General features: G+C 46.7%; 1 protein-coding gene across 1 annotated transcript in view; it reads right to left on the bottom strand.

Annotated features, from left to right (window-relative positions):
- The window catches only part of Cnn3 (calponin 3), a 33,094-nt gene that overhangs the window by 3,773 nt on the left and 5,326 nt on the right, over positions 1–23,995 (bottom strand). The window contains exons 2-5 of the mRNA XM_052731001.1: positions 4,678–4,799; positions 4,415–4,481; positions 2,726–2,863; positions 2,238–2,354 (exon numbers count right to left, since the gene is read on the bottom strand). Of these exons, the coding sequence (XP_052586961.1) occupies positions 2,238–2,354; positions 2,726–2,863; positions 4,415–4,481; positions 4,678–4,799 (444 nt within the window). The remainder of the gene's footprint in view (positions 1–2,237; positions 2,355–2,725; positions 2,864–4,414; positions 4,482–4,677; positions 4,800–23,995) is intronic.

Below are 23,995 nucleotides of genomic sequence, written 5' to 3'. Positions count from 1 at the left end.
AAGGCTTTAAATTTTAAGGAAAAATTCCAAACACTCTTAAATATACAGAACCTCGCAGAACAATTAGCTGCATCTGCATACAAACTTGCAGAAAGAGATGCAATATTAAGTAAGAAGTTACTGTGTTGGCAGAACTATGGATGAATTCCCCGACGTTCTTTTCTATACTCTCTGTGGCACAGGCACCAGACTGAAGTGTGCCCACTTCAGGCAGGAAAACCGGCAGGGAGTGTAGACCAGACAACAAGCCCTCTGACTGCAGCCACAGGTGCGGCCAACCAACCCATCAGCTGCTGTCATCCACAAAGCTCACCCTCCAGAGCCACAGAATCAAGTCACAAGGAAAGGAAGGGAAAAAAACCCACGTACAAAAACATCTCGTAATGTTTCGGGTAATTTTGTGCTGGGCTAAAACCCATAGGTACCTTTGCTGCGTGTGCGGCCTGTGTGCTCAGAGTTAAAACGGGAAAGCAAAGGCCAGGTACTTAGACAACATCAACATTTTCATGGAGGAAAAATGTATTTTATTCCTACAACACTCGTTCGCATACTGGCCAGAGCCAGAACGAGGCAGCAAGAGGCGCGTGAACTGAAGCAGGTTCAGAGGAATAATTAACTTCTGCGCCCAGCTGAGAACTAACCACCCAGGCCTTCTCAGCGCCGTCTGTGGTGTTGGAGGAGGAAACCAGTTCCTGACACTGTAGAGTGTGGGCCTTTGCTTTTGTGAGTCTCACATAAACCCAGCCTTGCACTCACTAGGTAGGCAAGGATAACCTTAAACTCCCAATCCTCCACTAATGGGGTCCCAGGTGCATACTACCATGTTCAGAGGACACTTAGAAGAAAAATTGCTGCAATATTAACACTCGTATAGATGTAACTAGAGTTTGCATCTGTGAATACCCTTTGGGTTACATTTGCATGTGTTCCTGCCTATGTCTAAAGCCACACTCACATAGAAACCCAAGTTTTACAAAAATACACATATCCCTTTAGAAGTCAATGGCATTGTATAACCTTATTTTCCCCTTCACTTGTCTTTTCAAACACTGGTGTTAATCTTAGGCTGCAGGTTCCAACTGCATGGAGTTAACTGACTGATCAGTGTCTGGACGCTTCCTTCCTCATGTCCCTCCATTTAAACACTGTTGCACTCTTTAAAACTGAGGCCACTTGACACAGACTCAGTCAAGGTCAGTTCACCAAGGAGATCCTCCGCACTCACACCACTTGGCTGTGGTTTTATGACACTCTCCAGGGAGACTGTGAAATGTCACCTTAACCAAGCACTTCCCAAGCACTAACCTGGCCCAATCAGCTAGGCTCACTCAATCCCACACCTTGCTAGTGGATAATGATTCTGGCATCATGGGCTTTGTATATATGTCCTTAGTCAATAAGATCTAAGAATTTATAAAGTGCATTTTCTTCCTTTTTAAAAGAAAATATGATTAGAAAAAAACCACAACAACAAAAACTTAAATTTCCTAGAGAAACAAGTTGGGTGACATCCCTGAATTTTCTTTTAAAAATACCATCATTTTAGCAGAGCATGGTGGCGCACGCCTTTAATCTCGGCACTCAGGAGGCAGAGGCAGGCGGATCTCTGTGAGTTTGAGGCCAGCCTGGTCTATAAAGTGAGTTCCAGGATGGCCAGGACTGTTACAAAGAGAAACCCTTGTCTCAGGGGAAATCAAAACAAAAACCAAAACAATCAAAATACACCATCGTTTTCTTTTGGTTCTTATTTAATTTAACTGTTTTTATGGGGAGGTTGTTTCTTGAGACACGGTTTCTCTGTGTGGCCCTGGCCATCCCGGAACTTGCTCTATAGACAAGACTGGCCTTGAATTCAGAGATCTGTCTGTCTTTGCCTCACGAGTGCTGAGATTAAAGACATGTGCCACCACCGCCCGGCTAATTTTCATTTTTTGAGACAAGATCCCATTCTGTAGATAAGGCTGGTTTTGAACTCCTATGTAGCCCAGGAGGGCTTCAAACTCAGAACAATCTTCTTGCTTTCAGCCTTCTCAGTGCTGGGATTACAGGTGCAAACCACCGTGCCCCATCATCGGGTTTTAAACAGATCGAACTGTATAAGTCATGTACACATGAAAGCAATCTACATTACAGAACTTTCATGAACACTTTCCGCATGAGAGGCACAACATTTTGTGTGGCAACAATTAATGACACTGTGTTATTAATGAATGAAACAATAGCATCACACCACTTACCTGTAAACCAATTACACTTTGGCCAGCCTTTAACTTGCCTTCATCAAAACGTCTCGTTTGTTTTTCTGCATACTTAACTCCAATGTCGATGGTTGTATGGAACCCTTTTGTTTTCGCCTAGACATAAACACATTCACCAACTGAGTTGGAGGACAGATATTCCGCCACCAGCATTTTGAAGAGGACACCACAAAGAAGTGATGTCCACAGACAGGCTTCATGGGTGAGATCATACCATACCAGAGTGCGAAAACACACTTAGGGCTACTCAGTGATAATACGGTACCCTTTGAAATGGGAGGGTTCTAATTAACCTATCTGGCACAAGCTGATGTCAGCAGCCCTTTCACAAAGCTAGCAATTACAGAGGGCAGAGGCCCCTCCCCACCGGGTTTCTGCACCCCTGAGAGAACAATGATGTAATTCACTACCTATGTGCAAGGAAGTTTTTTTTTTTTTTTTAAACCAAGTGTACAGCATGTACATACCAGGCCTGCTAGGGCCACCAGCGTAGTCTGAACCTGGGTCATGTTGCCATTCTCAAAAAGATCATTTGCTTCAAATATGTCATGGGGCTTCATGCCATAAGCCTGAATGGCTTTAATAAAGTTGCCGATATTCTCCAACTAGAAACAGAAAGAGTCACATAAGGTTTGGAGCTAACTACAGACACACCAGGATTCTTCAGTCTGGTTACTAAGACTACAGACAGAAGTTATTTGGTTAGTATTCCCCATCAGAGTAAGCACACAGCTCTTTCTGGAAAAGGAAGGGGCTTACAGAACAGTCCTTTAAAGTAGATCTTTACAAACAAACAAACAAACAAACCCAAAACACGATTTTTTTTTTTGCTGTTCTTGTTTTGAGACCAAAAAAACTCATGAAGCTCAAACTGGTTATAGAGCCAAGAAAAATATTTAATTTCTGAACCTTCTGCCTAGATTCCCACCCTCCAGACCTGGTGCTGGAATTAGAGGTGAGCCTATCACCCCCTATTTATGCTGTGCTGAGGATCAAACCCAAGACTTCCTGAATGCTAGAGAAATACACATTCACATCCCCACATTCCCTGCTTTTTAAAGCTCTTTAAGGGCAAAATCAGCCATGTGTGAATGTGTGTGTGGTATGCATGTGTGCATTGTGTGGGCATTTAGGTGCATGTGCCCCATGTGTATACATGTACACACATGTGCATGCTAGAGACTGCATTAGGTATTTTCTCCCATCACCCTCCACTTTATTGACTGAGGCAAGGAGGGTCTTTCCATACACCCAGGGCTCACCTACCTAGCCAGTCTAGCTAGCCAGCTTGCCCTGGAGATTCTATCTCTGCTCTGCCTCCCATGCAACTGGGACTATAGGTCCACCCAGTGGATCTGAACTCCAGTCCTTGGGCTTAGGCGGTGAACACTTTGTCTATGGTCCCCGGGCCCATCATCCTTACAAGTGCTTAAGAATTCTGTGTCAGAGTTATCCAGGCCTGAAGTTTTCTTTGCCAAAAGTTACCCACATGTATTAATAGTTCACCATGCGTTTTAATTTTAGTTTCAAAACAAGCTGGTTACTAAATGATCATTATCTCCCAAACCAACTTAAGATCAAATAAATAGCTAATGCCACTTCATGGGCACCAATGAAGCTGTGATGCAATTTTCCATTATAAACTAGGAGTCACTGTGTTAAATGCCTTGCTTCCCCCACTCCCTTTATTCTTATGGTCCAGATGGGAATTTGTGTAAAACTGCATCAAATCCTTCAAAGCAGACTGACTAAATGCAGAAAATTTCTAAAACTAAACATGAGAAGAGACCAGTTCAGTAAACAATAATGTCATGTGTACAACTTTCTGTTTACACACACACACACCTGCAAACAATACAAAAATTTTGACCTTTTTCACCAAATAAAAGGAAATCGACGGGGATAGTGCAGTTTACTTGTGATTCTAGGCCTTGGAAGGCAGAGGCAGGAATGCCCTTAGTTCTGTCCATCATGGAGTACATGATGAATGAAGCCAGCCTGGGCTACAGACAAGAGCCAGAAAGGAGGGAAGGGGAAACAAGAGAGAGCAGAGGGAGGGGACGGAAGGAGGGAGAGAAGGGAGGGAAGGAACAGAGGGAGGAGGGGGAAGAACAGGAGGGAAGGGATGGATTGGAGGTTGCTCACTTGGCAATTACCTGAGGCCAGTTTAGTGAGGATTCATTGACTTTCTTCACAGAGCCTGGCTGTAGCTTGTTTATGAGTCTAAAAACAAAATTACAAGGACACTTTATGGGTCAAAAGCAAACACTAGAATACTAAGCTGACTCCCTGGATGTCAGCCAAGGAAAGTATTAAACACAGTGGTAGAATATCAAGGTCGACATCCTAGACGGGGAACCAGGATTAAGGCAAACGCCCGTGGAAGGGAGCAGAAACAAGCCCGGGAAAGGCCCCTTACTCGCAGAGGATGATGCCGTCCTTCAGGCCCAGCTGGAAGTTGGTGCCAATGCCCATGCCCGTCACCTCTTCTATCCAGTTGCGCAGATCTTCCTCCGCCTGCTGGTCATACTTGGATGCAATCTGAAAGACAAGTTCCCTAACTTTAGAGGGACTCAGGAACAGGGTGCCGCCTCCCACCACTGACGTACAGTCCTTGCTCGGCTTTTGTTCATTACCCACTGAACCCAGCTGTGACCGGCAGTCGATCCCATGCAGGAGAGTTCACAGGAGACCTGAACCGGCCCTTACAGCTTCAGTAACTACACACAAATCGTTGGTGAAGACAGTGGCCATTAAGGAGCAGGGAGAGAGAAGCTGGGACCAAGAAGAGAACCCAACAAGACAGAGTCTGAGCCAGGACACCAGGAAACAGTGTTGCAATACGGCATCAGCTGGACCTTAAACTTCAAAGACAAAGTTGCTAATACGGCATCAGCTGGACCTTAAACTTCAAAGACAAAGTTGCTAATCACCACATTCCAAAGGAAGATGGAGAGAGATTCCAATACATGGGACTATGTTACACAGTATCTCAACAATCTAGGACATACCATTCCAGTTGTTTGTCCAGAAAGTTCTGGATCTGCCTTCTAGTACATCAAATACAAATTATACTGCACATGCGCGCGCGCACACACACACACACACACACACACACACACACACACACACACACCTGATAATAAATACACTTAAAAAAAATACATTTAAAAGGCATTTTTCTGGGCTTAAAAAAAACAAACCACTACATTTGAAAGATCCTTTCACAGTAACACCACAAACCTAAACCTTTTGCCTTTTTTTTGGGGGGGGGGATTTATTTTTTTTATTTAATGTGTATGGATGTTTTGCTTGTATGGATGTCTATGCACCATGTGGTGCCTGTGGAGACTAGAAGGTATCAATTGGACCCCATGGAACTGGAGTTATAGAAGGATGTTAGCCACTAGTGGGTGCTAGGAATTTAACCTGGGTCCTCTGGAACTCTGGAAGAGCAATCTGTACTTAACTGCTGAACCATCACTCCAGCTCCCTAAACTTATTTAAAAGTGAGATTTAAATATTAACAATGACATGTACCACACCTTTAACCCCAGCCCTCAGGAGGCAGAAGCAGATGGATCTCTTAAGTTTCAGACTAGCCAGGTCTAAAAAGTGAGACCCTGTCTCCAAAAAAAAAAAAAAAAAAAGACATGTTTAAAAGTTCCCTTGTCCTAAAGGTTCCTTAAAGAGGCTGGTCAATGAGAGTTAAGAATATAGAGCAGGGTGGAGGTGGTACACACTTTTAATCCCAGCACTCAGGGGGCAGAAGCAGGCAGATCTCTGAGCTCCCTGAGTTCTGGTCTACAGAGCAAGTTCTAGGACAGTCAGGGCTACATAGATAAACCAAAAAAAAGGAGGAGGCTGCAGTAGCAGCTGCGGCTTGGAACAAGGCAAGATCCTGTACTCTTCCTCTTTTCCTCCAGCACAGGTAAATGTGCCAACTAAACACACTTGGGCAGAGCCCAGGGGCTGGGCTAGGGCCTTGGGCATCAACTACAGCACAGTCAGAAACGAAGAGCAGCGATGTCTGCTGGCCACAAACACGATCAGGCTCACGCACTGAGATGCAGATCACTACACTGCTCAGGAGGTCCTGAGAGCGCAGATCTAACTCATCCCGCAGGCGCGAAGCACCACTAGGTAGAGAGGGCCTTTGTGCCCTTTCTAGGAGAGATTCATGGGTCAGCAGGGTCAGGATGGGCAGCTAAGAAGCTGGCGAGGTTACTGCTAACACCCCACAATGAAAGTCAGCACCGAGTCTTAAAAACAAATGGCCACAACTGACTGCACTTGACTAGTTCCTCTTCAGGTGACAGCGATGGCCTTACATTTTTTTCCAAGGTGGGAAAAAATGTCATTTCTCATGTCAAATAAACGAGAGAGTCGCATCTTTCTCTGGCAGGCTCATCAGAGCTTTCAGATAGCCTTGGAACAGCCTCGGAGAGCGGCCGACGTTGGCAGGTGCCTCCCCTCGCCCATCACCAAGGGGAGGCTCCACTGAAGTAAACAGATGATTCAGGGATTGCTGTGTCCTCTTCACACTCCATTACCCATAATTAGAGAAACGGGGACTGGATAATGGATAATTTACTTCAACTGCGTGTTTGCTTAACCAAGATTACAAAAGGAAATCCAGCAAGTTTCGATAGCCGTGTTAAGATAGCGCCGTGGGGCTTCATGGACCAAACCCTGCCCAGCAGTAAGTCAGTTTACAGAAGACAGTTCTACAGTGTAAAGTGTGCTTCATGTGCAGCAAGGTGCCCTCCCTCGTAGCCTCATTCCCTGGCAGCCTGGGTGACACTGGGGGCCAGTTACGGAGCATGAAGGAGTCACCAGTGAGGGACAAGAAGAAAGCGGCGGCCGCTCTCTTACCCCAGATAAACATTCGTGGAGAATTTATCTCCTCCAACATAGCAAACAGGCCCATTTATGTATGACACCCATACAACTTAGAATAAACTACACACACTGGAGGGTGGGGTGGAGGGAAGGAAAAGGGCAAAAAGAGAAGTCAGTCTTCAGTAGGCACGGCTATGGAAAGCAAATCCGAACTGAGCTGTTTTTAAGTGATGGACAGTCAACTGTGCGATATATTTCAACAGACCCGAGGAGTGACCCCCTCAGCTGCTACAAGAAGCCTTCTGTCTGCACTCTAGCTGTCCTTCTGTCTTCACTAGGAGCCCACCGTCAGTTCCTCTCTCTTCTGCTCCAGTTCCCGTCTCCACAGCAGAAGAGTGACTTCAGTGAGTTCCCTAAGTTCCTTCTAGTTGTCGACAAACTCGGTCAAGCATCAAGAACTGTAGACACGTGGTGCACAGATACACATGCAGGCAAACACCCATACACATTAAAAAATCTTAAAAAAAAAAAAAGAGTAAAGAGGTATTGCATACTTGTAATCCCAATGCAACAAGACAGAGGCAGGTGGGGTGAAAAGCCAGTGTGGGATACATGGTGAGAACATGTTTGGGGGTGGGTGGAAAATCATTCTCTTGATTTTTCAAATACAGAGATGAAATTGTTACAGAGGGTTTTTTCGCAGGACAGTGGTGATGACTTTTTAAAATAACAGTCTTTTATATGAGAGAGAGAGAGAGAGAGAGAGAGAGAGAGAGAGAGACAGACAGACAGACAGACAGAGAATGAGAATGAGAATGTGTGTGAGATGTAAGTGTAGGAAGGGTCAGAGAACAATTTTCAGGAGTTGGCTGTCTCCTTCCACCTTGTTTATGAAACAGGGTCTCTCTTGTTTCTATGGACAGTATACAGTTCAAATGGAGCTGCTCTATAACACAGGGATAATGCCGCTTCTAGGTAACACAAGCTATTAAAAAAAGCCTAGTATGGGATACCTTTTTTGAGAGGTATAAAACCCCTCAAACATTATATGCTATTGCCGGTCTTCTTTGTTACCTCCCAGAATTGGATGGTAAGGCCCTAAAGACACCACATCCACATACACAGAAAAGAGAAAGAAATCCAGTTGGTACTGACCTCAAAGTCAGTCTCCCTACTGGGAGAGAAAAGTATACAACATCTATGAACCTCAAAAGCTACAACTGTCCTGGCAAGATATGACCACTGGTGAAACAGAGGGGTGGAGGTTATAAGAATAACCAATTGAGCCGGGAGGTGGTGGCACACGCCTTTAATCCCAGCACTCTGGAGGCAGAGCCAGTAGGATCTCTGCGAGTTCGAGGCCAGCCTGGTCTACAGAGTGAGGTCCAGGACAGGCACCAAAACTACTAAAAGAAACCCTGTCTCTAAAAAACAAAACAAAACAAAAAGAGAATAACCAATTCCACTGGGCAGTGGTGGCACATGCCCTTAATCACTGCACTCGGGAGGCAGAGGCAGGTGGATCTCTGAGAGTTTGAGGCCATCCTGTGAGTTCCAGGACAGGCTCCAAAAGCTACACAGAGAAACCCTGTCTCAGGGGAAAAAAAAAAAAAAAATAACCAATTGCTTTCTGATTGCACTTAAGGGTCACTCCACATGACTTGGCACTCACTGTTAACGGGACCAAAACCCACGGCTGCCTAAGTCACAGACAAGAACCTACTACTCTAACTTTGCTAAATGGACACAGTAATAAACTGCATCCTAAGTTCTTAACTTACACCATAGACTAGTGCATGGTTCAACCCTCATCAGAGAAGCTTCTTTTTGCAGCGGCGGGTGATTAATACAAAGACCCACAACTGGTCAACACGCACAGAATAAAGAACTATGGAGTGCTCAACTCTAAATGGGACATCTATATTCCAGGTCCTGCCCACAAGGTTCAGAGGTCACTGTTGAAAGAGGTGGTGGAAAAGTTGTAGAAACAGAGGTAGTGGACATCTGCAGCAAAACGTAGCTGCCTGGCATGGCAAAGCTGTGGCACACGTTAACTCACAGCTGCAGCCACATGCTCAAGACTTGCACAAGAGCAAGCCAGTCAAAATTCCCACATAGAAGGCTCCATGATGGATACTGATGGACTGAGAGTTTTCTTCAGGGATGCGATCCTGGAGAGGACGCCCACGCTCTAGTCGGTGGTCCTATACCCTGCCCGTGCAGGCAGCACTGAGCAGACTCAGTGGGCTAACCTGAGCACATGACGTTGGGAGGGAAGTGCTGGGCAGAATGGGTGATGGGTTTGATCAAAACACATATGCATTATGGATTCTCAAAACTAAATAAAAAAAAGCAAATACCCTTCGGTCAATACAATTTATTCATTATTTTCGCCTTAAAAGCTTCAATTGCTGAACTTAAGGCTATAACGGCATTCTTCCTTGTAACAAAGCAAAAACCAAACCCAAAAAAAAAAAAAAAAATAAGCCTAATGTCAGAATAAAGAGACAGCCCACAGAAAGGAGGAACCACTCTGCTAGGTCAAGTGTGGTGGCACACGCCTTCAGTCCCAGCACTTGAGAAGCAGAGATAAGTGGATCTTTTGAGTTCAAGGGCAGTCTGGTGAGTTCTAGGCCAGGAACTAGTTCCAGGTCAGGACTATCTAGTGAAACACTGTCTCAAAACCAACCAACCAAACAACAACAAAACACCCATTACACAGAAGAATATTCATATCTAGAATATATAAATAAATTCAAATGATGAAACATCAAGACAAAAATCATCCAGTCCATAAATAGGCTATGAAACAGACAGTTCTCAAGAGAAATACAAATGGTCAATAAATACTTTTTTTTTGTTAACTGGCTCAATAACCTTTGGCACCAGGGAAATGCAAATTAAAACTGCTTTGAAATTCTACATTACTCCATTTAGAAGAGCTGTCATCAAGGAAACAACTGACCTGGCATGATGGCACACGCCTTTAATCCCAGCACTCAGGAGGCAAAGGCAAAGCAGATCTCTGAGTTCGAGGTCAGCCTGATCTACAGAGTGAGTTCCAGGACAGCTAGGGGGCTACACAGAGAAACCCTGTTGGGGGCAGGGAGAGGAGAAAAAAACAAAAAGAAAAAGATGGAAAAAACCCTGATGTTATACCATCTCATTAATAACTCGAGAAAATATTGCTCTATAATTTTTTGGGAGAAAATAACTCACTCTTCCGAGTCGTTTATAAACATCATTTTCCTTCTTCAAAATGTTTCTTTCTTTCTTTCCCAAGTTTTTTTTCCCCAGACTTTCTGCCTGGCTGTTAAGTCCTCAAGAAACCCTCTCCTTCCTGGCACTTGCAAAGCGCACACCCCCCCCCCCCCCAACCTCCGCATCTTTTCCGCATCAAAATGCAAGTGAAGACCACGGGGCTGAGGAGAACCGCGTCCGGGCACAGCTGATGGAGCCTCCCCACCGATGGCCACCAACATCTTCCTGCAAACCCCGTCAAGGATGAAGACCAAGAGAAAGGCCTTCCAGGGTGTTAGACGGTGTCTTAGTTGGGGTTTCTATCACTGTCAAGAGGCACCATGACCACTGTTGAATTTTAAAAATGGCGAGCGGCGGGTGGGAGCCTGGGAGAGAGATACACCTTGCAGACCAGCCCACACTCGCGTGGAGAGTTTGTCTGGGGGGGAAGGGAGAGAAGGAAGCCGAGGAAGAGAAGAGGAAGAAGAGGAGAAGAAAAAGAAGAAACAGGAAAGGGGGAAGAGAGGAGGTGCAGACCTCGTGGGGAATAGACAGGAAGAGGAAGAGAGAAGGAGGGAGGGAAAGGGAGGAAGAGAGAGGTGGGCAGGGCCCACCTCTGGGAGGGGACTTGGCACATGCACAAATGGGCTATGCAGGATGATGTCAGGACCCTGAGCTGGCCAAGGTCCTGTCTTACTGGAAAGGTTCCCAAGGCGTCAGCCAGGTAATGCTTAAATACTAACAACCACAGCAGCTCTTACAAAGGAAAACATTTAACTGGGCCTGGCTCACAGTTCAGAGGCTTAGTCTACTACTGTCACGGTGGGGAGCATGGTGGCATGCAGGCAGACAGGGTGCTGGAGAGGTAACTGAGAGTTCTACTTCTGGATCAGCAGGCAGCGGGAAGAGAGTACTATACTGGGCCTGGCTTGAGCATCTGAGACCTCAAATCCCACCCCCCAGTGACACACTTCCTCCAACAATAGCATACCTACTCCAACAAGGCCACGCCTCCTAATAGTGCCACTCCCCATGGGCCTATGGGGGCCATTTTTATTCAAACCTCCACAAATGGGTGGGCCATTCTCCACTTCCAGCCAACACTCTATTCTGCTCTCATTCCCCCTGAACACCAACTGTTTGCCTTCCTTCCTTCCTTCCTTCCTTCCTTCCTTCCTTCCTTCCTTCCTTCCTTCCTTCCTTCCTTTCCCTCCCTCCCTCCTTTCTCTCAGTGCTAAGAACCCAACTAAGAGCACCAGGTTGAGTCACCCAACCTGTGTTTCTCCTGTGTGGAGCCTCAGCCATCTGCCCAGCCTTGGCTCTGCAGTCTAGGCAGCTCAGAGAATCCATCTGGAGTTGTTCTTCAGTCAAGTGCAGGCCGGTCCTGCACAGTCAGTCTTTAGTCCTCACTTTAGATGTCTACAGAGCAGTATTTATTTACAAAAATTAAAGTATGCAGAGCACAGAGAGGGTCTTGTAAGCGACACAGAACAAAATCTTAAACTTAGGACCCTCCAAAGCTCAGCCCACTCAAAACAGTTCCACTTCTTTGTACTAAGTGTGGTAGAGATGGAAGACGTTAGGAAAAAGGTCATTAGGACAAAGTGACGATGACAGACAGCAAGCGTAGGAAATGCCAGATGAACTACGGTATATAAATCTCTTTTCGTCGCCCCTCCCAATCTCACCCCCTTCGTCAAAGTGTCATCCTCTGTCAAATAAAACATGAAACAGCACAGGAAGTGGATTCTCTTCAAAAACCACAAGCCCCAAGGGCCTGCACTTCCTAATCGTAGGAGACACTACATCAGATAAAAAGCCTTCCAGTCGCTAAGAGGCAGCCAAGCCCTGGCACTGTGGAGAGACGGTTTCACTGGAAGTCGTCAACAGGGAGGCAAAGTAACTAGGGAGACAGAAGGCTTCAAAGACATCTCAGCAACGGGCTAGAAACAAAGCCAGGGCTACGCCGTGGTGCCGGGTTTGGTGTAGGCAGCAAGTACTCAACAAGAAGCTACCAGGGAACCTAGAGGCGGAGGGCTCATGGGAAAAGAACTGCCTGATGGCCACACTTGCAGGCACGCTGCAGAGTCCCCTGAAGAGGGAAGAGCACTTGACTTTTATTCCTATATCAACAATAGGGCTCTGAATCAGGACTCCTACAGACACCCAAATCCCTAGCTACTATAGTCCTTTACATCCAACAGCATAGCATGTACACATAGCCCATGCAAAGCCATGTCTTCTTGAAGTCACCTGCAGACTTACCTTAGCCAATACAATGTAAACACGTATATATAATGTGCTGGAGTCAGGGCATAATGACAATGAAAATACATGCTTGGCAAACACACAATTTTTCTTCTAGTATTTTTGACGTGGTTGATTGAATCTGCAGATGCCTGGCCCATGCATATAGAGAACCAATTGGCTTTCCTTCCTACCATAAATCATCACAGAAACTGTTCAAACAATAGTCCAGGTAATTGTTTCTGGTGCTGACAACAGTCTCCAGATTTTCAGCCATGCCTGAATTCTCTTGGGGCTGCCTTTGAGCCACTCAGACAATTCAGCATGACCCCAATCTATCTACCTAAAAACTACACTCATGTTAGTCCCTGTGGTGGTTTAAACGTAAACGGCCCCCAAAGCTTGTGTCTTAATGCTTAATTCCCAGTCAGTGAACTGTTTGAGAAGGATTAGGAGGGGTGGCCTTGTTGGAGGAAGTGTGACACTGGGAGTGGGCTTTGGGGTTTCAAAAGCTCATGCCAGGCCCTGTCTCTCTCCTTCTGCCTGTGGATTAGGAGTGTAAAGCTATACTCTCCAGCACCATGTCTGTCTGTTTCCCACCATGATATTCATGGGCTAGTCCCTAAAACTGTAAGCAAGGCCCCCAGTTAACTGCTTCCTTTCATGAATTGTCTTGGTCACAGTGTCTCTTCACAATAACAGTAATGAAACAGCATCTGTCATGTTTTCTGGATTTGACTGATTGATGATTGATTGATTGGTTTTTCGAGACAGGGTTTCTCTGTGTAGTTTTGGTATCTGTCCTGGAGCGTAGACTATGCTGGCCTCGAACTCACAGAGATCCGCCTGGCTCTGCCTCCGAGTGCTGGGATTAAAGGCGTGCGCCACCACCACCGCCCGGCTCTGGATTCTTCTTTCAGCTTCTCTTCTGGTCCTCTCCTCTGTGCTCTGCTCAAACAGCTAGGAAGCACACTTTAGAGACAGATCCTGGCCTAAGAGATGTTATTATTCTAGTAGAACAGAATCCAAACTTCTACAGCGTGAACTTGCTAGGGAAATCTGAAAGTCAAGGACAACCACATCTGCAGCAGGTCAGCACAGTGGGGTTGAAGGGCATTCAAAGGTCTGGTACAGCCAGACCTTCAGACCCCGATATAGACCGTGTTAGTTTCCTGCTGTTGAGACAAAATATCTGAAGCCAGGTAACTTTGGATCGGAAGTTTCAGTCCGTGGCTACCTGGCCCTGTTGTCTTTGGGCCTGTGACAGAGTAGAAAACCCTGGTGGAAAACATGAGACGGGAATCTACGTAGCTGAGGGTGTCTGTTTAGAAAGGGAGATAGGGGAAGGGACTGTGATCCAAGACACCTTTAAGGGGAAGACTCCCAATGACGTCACTTCCTTTCAGTAAGCCTCGCCTCCTGTTTCCTCCACATCCCACCAGCCATAGCTAGACAACCAAGCTTTCAACACAAGACTTGCCAGATTCGAATTCTACCATCAGAAAAACACAAAGACCGTAAGACTCGATGACGTGAATACAGTGAAATTGACAAGAAGCAGAAGCTTTAAAAACACCAAGAGAAACGGGTCTAGTGCCTAATCCAAACAGCAACACAGAGAGAAGAAAGAGCAAAGAACAAGGTCAACAAGGTCAACAAGGTCAACAAGACCTCTCTGTCTAGAAAAATTATCTTCAGATTCTCAGGTGTAGAACATACATAGCTAAAAGTGCAACCTTAAATGGGAAGTGGGGAGCACACACATATGGAGGCTGGCTTTCCCAAACACGCTAAAACTCAAAAATGTCAGTTAATAAGGATGGGAACATCTCACTCAGTGAACAGCTATGAACAAAATCCTGGAGGCAGGTCTGTCCACTTCCTACTCCTACCCCCCAAAACAAGGCTCTCTATCACTGGTAGGGGAGGATGGCTGTCCTGGAGAGGACTTGGAACTTCTGACGAGTGTGTGCAAGCACCTGGCAGGTGCTTGGGTAGATATCACCGGCAGCCAGCAAGGTTCAAAGTCACATCAAGGACAGCTGCCCAGGTCTCCTCCCATGAGGTAGAACTGGCACTTCAACTCTGTGGCTCTCAATGTCACGCATGGAACAAAATAGTACTTAAAAAGTGACATTCAACTATGGTTCATGTTGCCAGCCGAAGGCCTCTGATCTAAAGGTCTATCTTGTTCCGAAAGACATCTGCATCTGAATGCTGCTGCGGTCACCAGAGGCGTCACCCCTTCTCAGCCAATCTAGTAATCTTAGATGGACTGCTAGGGACATAGTCCCTGTCTGTAGTAGTCCTGGAAAGTTGGCCAGGAGCAGTCACCAGGCACTCTGTGACTATCCAAGGCGAGGTAGGAGGAGCTCGCAGTGATGAGTTCCTGGAGGCTTATGCTCAGTTCCCTTCTGCTCTGGTCATGAGTGATCTAGAAGCCATGGAGTGTGCTTATGAAACTTAAACTGGGAATCGGAAACATCTTATTTTGTACAATAAACAAATTATTCAAGATACATCTAAAACCTTGCCCCAAAGGTCTAGAACTAACAGTGCTTCCTCAATGAGCTGACTGAGTTAAACTGATGTTCTCTCTGTGCAGCAATATAATTAATGTTTGTTTGAATCACAACAGCCCGAGGAGCCAAGGAAAGCACTGGCTATAAGAAGTAAGTGGGAAATAAGTATGTGAACTATCAAACCATCTGCCGCTATTCTTACCTAACTTTACAGAAAGGGAAAATCTATTTGCCAACGTACGGTCTAGACTCTTGTCTACAGAGAGATGCCGTTTCCACATCACTGGGTTATCATCCTGACTGAAACAGGAGGTGGTTTAGAACCAAATATACAGAATGCTGGGTAATCATTCAACTGTACCCTGGTGAAACCACACTGTGCCAATACTGTGACCCAGATGCATTCTGCAAAAGGACACGACAAACTGATTATCAGGCTCCAGAACGGTGGTTCTCAGCCTGTGGGTCGCAACCCCTTTGGGGGATCGAATGACTCTTTCATAAGGGTTGCCTGAGACCATCAGAAAACACCAATATTTACGATTCATAGCAGTAGCAAAATTACAGTTATGAAGTGGCAACAAAAAAAAGTTTTATGGTTGGGGAATCACTACAACATGAGGAACTGTATTAAAGTCGCAGCATTAGGAAGGTTGAGAACCACTGCTCTAGAAAGATCCAACTGGGTGGTGAAAAATAAAAGAATTCAGATACAGCCAAGCATAGTGGTCCATGTTTATAACCCCAGCATTTAGGAGACAGAGGCAGGATTGCAAGTTGGAAGCTAGCCTGTCTCAATGAATGAATGTTCAAGCAATCAATCATACACAGCCTATTATGAAAAACTGGGCAGCCATGAGTGACTATACACACCCTAGAAGGGGCCTGAGAGAGAGGACTGCCATGATCTGAACATGAACTGAAAGTTTTACAGGCGAGAGCCAATTTATTCTGAGGCACATGGAGGTTAGACCCAGGATAAATAAATAGAAATCCCGAGGAAATGAACTAGAAGCCAAATGGAAAAATACCTTGTTGGTACCAATGAAGTGTAAGCAAGAAGCCCACTTGGAAGAAAGCCAGCTGGAGAAGAGTCTCTGATAATGGCCTTCCTCATCCATGTGAGAGCTCTGGAGAGATTTTGATGAAATGGAATCCCAGCTGAAGCTGCAGTGGAGGAAAATGGGGCTGCTTCTCAAGTTTACACATTTCCTCTGCTCCCATGGCTGGAACACACATGCGTCTCCACAGCACCCGATGGTGCCAGCTCTTCGCTGCTGTCCAGATTCAGGACTGTGGCTGCCTCCAAAACCTTCGAGCCACCCGCAGGCAGCGCTGAAGTCTACGTGGGCTGTGCTGGCTACATCACCTTCTGCAGCCTTGGGATACGTACGTACGTACGTACGGACGGACGGACTCACTCCTCACCAGATAATTTCAAGTTTACCTTAGAGGATGCAACTCGGGATCTACTGTGGTTTGAGGAATTCACAAAAGCCATTTCGCCATTGTAGTCCCCAAAGCAAAGCACCAGAAGTTCCTCGGTACTGACCTCGGAAGCCCTTCCGAGGTGAGCATCCCACCACCCCCGAGTTACCGTGAGCCATGTGGCTCCCTCTCCACTACAGAGCTGGATGATCAGGACAGGTAGGAGGCAGCTGTCAGCACTTCAGTCGGCCCCAACTGTGGAACTAACTGCCTGGGGCTCGGATCTGTTATCGCCAACTACAAGCGCCTTTACGACAATGGCGTCCAGTCCATTTCACAGTGATGGCCTAACACAACCAGCTACATCTGGACTACTAACTTGAAATGAGAGGGCACGAAGTTTCCATGAACTAACAGGACGGAATTTCCCATTTCCCCCTTAACAAAAAGCTCCCCTGTGCCTCATGAAATGGAATGGGAAGTGACCTCTAGGGAGTGAAGTCCTGAGTGAGCATGTGCTGTTGACATGGGCATGGCCAGGTGAAGCTCAGAGGCAAAGCCTCTTTCTGTTCTGAGTGCAAATGTTGACAGTGTTTACAGAAAATACCCACCATAGCTTCCCTGTCCCACATTTACAGCCTGAAGACAGCTCCCCTAAGAGACTGCGCCTACCAAGATCAGCTAACTCTGTCTCCTTGTTCAGCTGCATTTAATACTCATGAATCCTTCTATATCTTCATATAATAACCCCGCTTTCCCATTCAGCTGTACGAAATAACCCCACCTCTCTATTCTACTACATATATTAAACACACTGAGCATCCAGGATACTGTGGTTTCTCCATCAAGAGAGCCTAGTCTACTCCATCCCTGTACATGTGTCTGTCTGTACATGTGTTTGTCCTTTGTTCGTTCCCTCATGGGCCCTAGTCCCCAGACCCAAGCTGTGCAAGGACTTGGTAGAGACCCTAAGTTAAAAGCCTGGGTTCATTTTTCTTTTAATGTGAAAAATTAATAAACTCGGGGGGTTAGGGTCACATACCTGCATTCCACCATGACCTACACAAAAGCCACTCTAGGCAGGTTAGATGAACACTGGAGTTCAAACTTCTCACCACAACAAAGAAGGAAATAATTAGTTACAAGATCAGAGTGTAAACACACACACACACACACACACACACACACACACACACACACACGAAGAAATAAATAAAACTTGAACACAGCTTCCTCTTTCCAGCTAGGACCTGGTTATGAGGCCCCAGGATATTCCCGATGAACAGTAAAGACAGTTCCCACCGTATGTGACTGTCTCGGAGTTTGAATACACAGAGAGGAACAAAGTCAGCTCTCATGAACTGGAGTGTCTGTCCGTCAGTCTTCTGCCCCAGCACAAAGGTCTCCCAGAGGTGATGTGACAGACACATACGCACAGAATCCAAAACGGAAACCCTATTTCCCATCCCCTCCAGGTCAAGGGCCAAGGGAATGGGTGGAGGGAACAAGCGCCCGGGCAGCAAAGGGGCCTGCAGGACTCAGTGGAGTCAAGCAGCAGAATGCAGAGTATTGCACATACAGGCCCAACGCCTTCACTCTGTGTGGCCTATGCCACCAGCTCAGGAGCGCCAGGCCAGGCCAGGGCCAAAGTGACACCTCACTCCACCCACGTAAGAGCACCACCACTGGCTCCCGAGACGTCCACATCACCTCTATGCTTTCGGGGTCCTCCACTTTCTTCCCACCTCTGCTAACCCTCAACTCCACTCTCTGCCCCCAGCCTTCCCCTCACTGGCCCTTCAATGGGCACAGGCTTCCACCTCGACTGAAACAAGCAAACCTTTGAACGAACCTGATGCTGGTCTCAAGCACTGACCTGTTTCTCTTTCATGTCTGGCCAGCTCTCTCCATTTCCTCTCTTAGTGCTCCCACCTCCTGGAAAAATGCTCCTCTGAAGACAATCTCTCGAAAGGTTAGCAGTAAGGGCTCAGCAGCCCAATCCCTGGCCTGTTTCCAGCCCTCCTCCTGCATGAGACCAGCCTTCCCGGACCCCTGACTCTCCTCCTCTGCCTTTTGTCAAAGGCCCCTCCCTGTCTTCGGGTTCCTCACCCTGGCCTGCCCTCACCAGGCCTGGCACCTTTCTTCTTTGCCCCTTGAAAGATGTTGGTTCTCTCTGAACTCTAGCCTAGGACTGAAATGGTTGGTCTGGAAACTGCTAGGGCATCTCCAGATGTGCGCGTCTCTTCTGTTGCCAACTGGAGATCCTCGGTGGCTCTCACGTCACACAGCTGCTGAGAACCACCCCAAGTTCATTCATGAACATTGCAGTAACTCCCTGAATGTCCCCCTTCTTCACCTATGCTTTGTTGGCGATTCCCACTCAGATATTGAAAGACTGTTCACACTCAGCAGCTGTCCCTTGGTATCCACAGGGACTGGTTCCAGGGCTTTCCCTCCTCACCACAAACACCAAAATAGCCAGTGCTCAGGCCCCTTGTATAAAATGGTATTTTAAGTAGTACATGCAAGTAACCTCCACACATCCTTCCACGACTTTTTATGTGCGTAGTGCTGGAGATGGCACCCAGGGCTTCCCGCCTGCTAAGAAGGCACTCCACCACCAAGTTACAACTCCATCGCCCCCACCCATCCCATACTTAAAATCATCTCGAGATGACTCACATTATGTCTAACAGAAATGCAAATGCTTTGTACACAGTTACTATACTGTACCATTCAGAGAATAGGTGGGAAAGTCTGTGTATATGTTCAATACAGATGTGAACATTTGGGGGATATTTTCAGTCCATGGTTGGCTGCCTCCACAGATGCGAAGCTCACAGCCAGAGGGCTGACTGCCTATCATTACAATTAATTAACTGATGCCATTTAATATGGGATCGTTCTGATGCCGCTTAAGCTTTTTACTTTAAGAATTATTTACCGGCCGGGCGGTGGTGGCGCTCGCCTTTAATCCCAGCACCCGGGAGGCAGAGGCAGGCAGATCTCTGTGAGTTCGAGGCCAGCCTGGTCTACAGAGCGAGATCCAGGAAAAGGCGCAAAGCTACACAGAGAAACCCTGTCTCGAAAAACCAAAGAATTATTTACCAAGTAACTTTTAATGGAAGTGTCCTCACCCCCCCTCCACTGTCTGGTCCCCATGTCTGAAAGGGGGAACAGTGAAACAGGGATTACAGATGTTGGTGACTCAACATAGAATCATAAAGAGCTAACACATGTGGCTTGAGCCTCAGCAGGGCCACTTACATAGTTTTGTTGTTTGGTTTTTCGCTTGTCTGGCTGTTAATTTCTTTTGAGACATGGATGGTCCGAGTGTGAATGTATGTGTACGTGTGTGCACCTGTGGATGCACGGAGACCAGAAAAAAGGTCCATTGGTGTCCTCTTCTCTCACCCCCACCGATGCGTCTGAGACAGGGTCTGACCCTGAACCTGGGGCTCATGTTTTCTCATACAGGCTGGAAGCCAGCAAGCCCCAAAGATCTTCCTGTCTCATCCTCCTCAGAGCTGGGGTTACAAGCATGGGAACTAAGATCTGAACTCCAATTCTTATGATCGTAGAGCAAGCACTCTTAACCGATGGGCCATCTCTCCAGGCCCTGCTGATTTTTTGAGGCAGGGTTTCATGTAGCCCAGAGTCCCAGATTGGCCTTGGAACTTACTATGTAGCTGTAGATAGCCATGTATTCCTGATCCTTCTTTCTCTATCTTCCAAGTATTGGCTTTCAGTTGATTTTAAAAAAAAAAAATTAAAGTGATCTTCTTCCTATTTCATACCACTGGCTAGGAGTATAAACTGATTTTTCAAAATGAACAACTGCTAAATACTTAATATACACTTACATACTGGGTCCAGAGCTATGCACTTTCCCACACGAGCATCTGTAAGGCAAGTTTCCCAGTACGGAAGTAGTGAGCAAATCATGGAAATCCATACAACAGACTACAGTTCGGTTTGTGGAACATCTGAGTGACACTCGGGGTGACTGGAGCCATGGCGATGAGGGGGAGGGATACAGGGTTCTTTCAGTGCAGCGCTCTTACACTCTGGCACTGTTCCCACTCTTCACAATTATTTCATTCACCAAACAAAGATTAAAGAGTTGGAGAGGTTCTCATGAGCAAGGGAGCAAGCAGAGATGGCCTATCCAAAGACTGAGTACCAAGCAGAAATCTGGACCCCAGGTCTGCCCAGAGTCTACGCCTTTTCTACCTCCTCTCCCCTACTCTCTCCAGCTCATAGCTCATCTCAAAGTAGCAAACGAGGGTGGAGTAAGTATGCCTGGACTCCCAAGCCAGTGAGGAGAGCTGAGCAAGAGGACTGCTTGGGTCCAGGAGTTAAGAGACTCCTCCACCATCCCTGTCTACCCGTGTCACTTTATCACACGATACACTAGAGCCTGCTGCCAGCTAAGAGCTCTGCTTCCAATAGCCAGAGGACTCTGCGGTCTCAGGGGGCAGTGCCAGCCTGGTTCAAAAGTTCATAAGAAGATATCTGGCAAAGAGATCTCAGACTGAAAACTATTCTACTGGCCTTTCTGGAAAGTAGCCTCTCGCCGCGGGTGTTTTGGAAGGTACTAGAAAAACCAACTGCAGGAAAATATCAAAAACCAAATCACTGGCCACTAAGAAGAAAAGAGAAAGGATAGAGAGATCGAGCCAAGAGGGGAAGAAAACTAGAAATGAAAACGGAACTGGCAAGTTAAATGTCTAAGTGTATCTGGCCAGGGGGAGGGTCATGAGGGCTCCTAATACACAGCATCCAGGTTCTCTGCAGAAACCTGAAGCAAATGCCCAGGCTCAGAACAGCCCGAGGGATGCAGTTTTGCTGCTAATGGCCATGGACTCCAACAAGCTCCCAGGAGGAGGTTCATGTACACACAGTTTCTATGGAAAGTATAACATGATTACTGTTGCTTTTCTTTTAGGGGAATGTGTATATATGTGTAGAACACAGGGGACAACTTGGGGTGCCATTCCTCAAGCACCATCTAGCCCCTCCACCCTGGAGACAGAGTCTCTTACTGCCCTGGGACTTGCTGAGTAGGCAAGGCTACTTGGCTGGAGAGCTCCAGGGATCTATCCGCCTCAGTGCTGCGATTACAAGCACATGCTGCCATACCCAGGTGTTTCTTTTCTCCCCCATGGCTTCTTGGGAATCAAATTCAGGTCTTCAGGGCAGGCATTTTACTGACCAAATTATTTCCCCCACCCCCACCCTTTTTTTTTTTTTTTTTTTGGCTTTTCGAGACAGGGTTTCTCTGTGTAGCTTTGCGCCTTTCCTGGAACTCACTCTGTAGACCAAGCTGGCCTCGAACTCTGAGATCCGCCTGGCTCTGCCTCCCGAGTGCTGGGATTAAAGGCGTGCGCCACCACCGCCCGGCTTCCCCACCCCTTTATAGGACAACTTCTCTCATGTGGCTCAAGCTGTCCTCAAACTAACCATCCAGCCAAGGATGGCTTTGAACTCTTGATCTTCCTGCCTGCACCTCCCAAGTGCTAGGATTACAGGCTCCTGTGACCACGCTGGGTTTACACAGTGCTGTGATTGAACCCGGGGCTTTGTGTACGCTAGGCAAGCAGCCGAGCAGCTGAGCTACAGCCCCTGGCTTGCTGCTGCCTTTTAAATAGAACCAGATGTCGGAATTAACCAACAGTAAGAAAGAGAGACGTGCTACACATGGTATTAATTATTTTCTCTCAGATTTCCTCCCACATGAAGCAAAAGAGAGGGAGAAAAGTGCAACAATGAAGCTCGTACCCTACCGACTGGCTGAGCCTGTAAGTAGCAAGGGGCTAGGATTAAAAAGAAGAGACAGACCTGAGAGGAAGAGGGGGGAAAAAGGGTCTCTTTGCTGCATCCTCGTTCCTGGTTCTCTGGCTCTGCCGGTGCAGATGCCCCGCCCAAGGGGCACACCCACTCCCTCCAGCTTCCCAGTTCCTGCTCAGAAGGCAGATACACAGAGGAGTCCTCCCTTTACCTCACAGGAGAAACTAGGCCAGAAAAGAACAGAACTTCAGGGGGCGTGGGGGAGAAAGAGGCATCACCCAGGATGCTATGGGAGTTCTGGACAACAATCCAGACACCAACACACTCCTGATGAAAAAGGGAAACAGAGTAGGGATGCTCGGTGTCCTGGTCCCCTTCCTATCAGAAGCCTCAGACACAGACGAAACCTCAGCTTTTAGAGACAGTATCAACATCTACAAGACAAATACAGCTCAGAAGCCAGCAGCAAAATGCTTACATCATCTGTACTGAGTGCGCTTTGGGCTAATCCTGAACACTTGACATGAACGATCTCCGTCAGATTTCTCTAACAACCTTGTAAAGCTGACTGTTACATCTTCACCGCGCAGGTGAGATGTAAACAGGTTAAGTCACTTGCCCAAAGTCCACAGTGAATCTCAAAGAAACTGGGTTCAAATCCAGGGTGCCCATTCTCCACTGACAGGAACCAGAGATGGTGCGACCAGGAGAGGAGGCCTTTCTGTGCTCAGAAATGTGTGCTTATAAAACTTGCAAAATATGTTTTTATTACTTACCATAAAGAGTAGGCATGCTAATGCACACCACCTTTTCCAGAAACGCTTAACAAAAACGGAGGATGCAAAAAAGACAGGCATTAAAAGTTAAGATCCCATGTGAGGCTGAATCTAGATAGAGCCAGAGAACCAATGCACACAGTATATGGCCAAAGCCAAGAAGAACACAGGACCTGCTCCCACACTAAGGACAAGCTTCACATAACCACCATCTATCTCATCATGAGAAGGAAGTTAATTAAGATGGCCACAACAGCCAGGCAGTGGTGGCACAAGCTTTCAATCCTAGCACTTGGGAGGCAGAGTCAGGCGGATCTCCGTGAGTTCGAGGCTAGCCTGGTCTACAGGGCGAGTTCCAGGACATCCAGGGTTACACACAGAAACCTTGTCTTGAACCCCCGCCCCTCCCAAAAATGGCTGCAATGATGGTGAAAGAAGCCAAACAAAACCATCCAGATGTGCTTTAAAAGAGAAAAATATAGTCACAAATAATATTAACCATCTTAGCCACGATATATACAGTGAATGGAGTGCAGAGGAAAAAAACTGCATTAAACCATATGCAGTCAAAACACTCATTCACATAAAAGAGGGGGGAAAAAAACCTCATTAATCCTCCTGTCCTAATCCGGAAGGGAAACAGTCATAAGAGAAAACACACACACACACACACATACACACACACACACACACACACACACACACACACACACACCCCTCTAGTTACTGGAAGTACTGACAATGTTTTCACTGTTCAGCCTGTTTCTGAAATCTAAAACTGTAGGCTAACAATATAACGATCTCAGACTGTGGAAGGCTACAGGCCACAGGCCAGTAAGCATGATAAGGAAGTGTTCCAGAGTGGGTGTGGTCCCTCTCCTCATCCTTTCCA

Source organism: Peromyscus californicus, unplaced genomic scaffold (genome assembly GCF_007827085.1).
Source record: "Peromyscus californicus insignis strain IS unplaced genomic scaffold, ASM782708v3 Scaffold_9__1_contigs__length_137607984, whole genome shotgun sequence".
In the NCBI taxonomy this organism is placed as follows: domain Eukaryota; kingdom Metazoa; phylum Chordata; class Mammalia; order Rodentia; family Cricetidae; genus Peromyscus; species Peromyscus californicus.
This window is presented reverse-complemented; position numbering and strand designations above follow the sequence as displayed.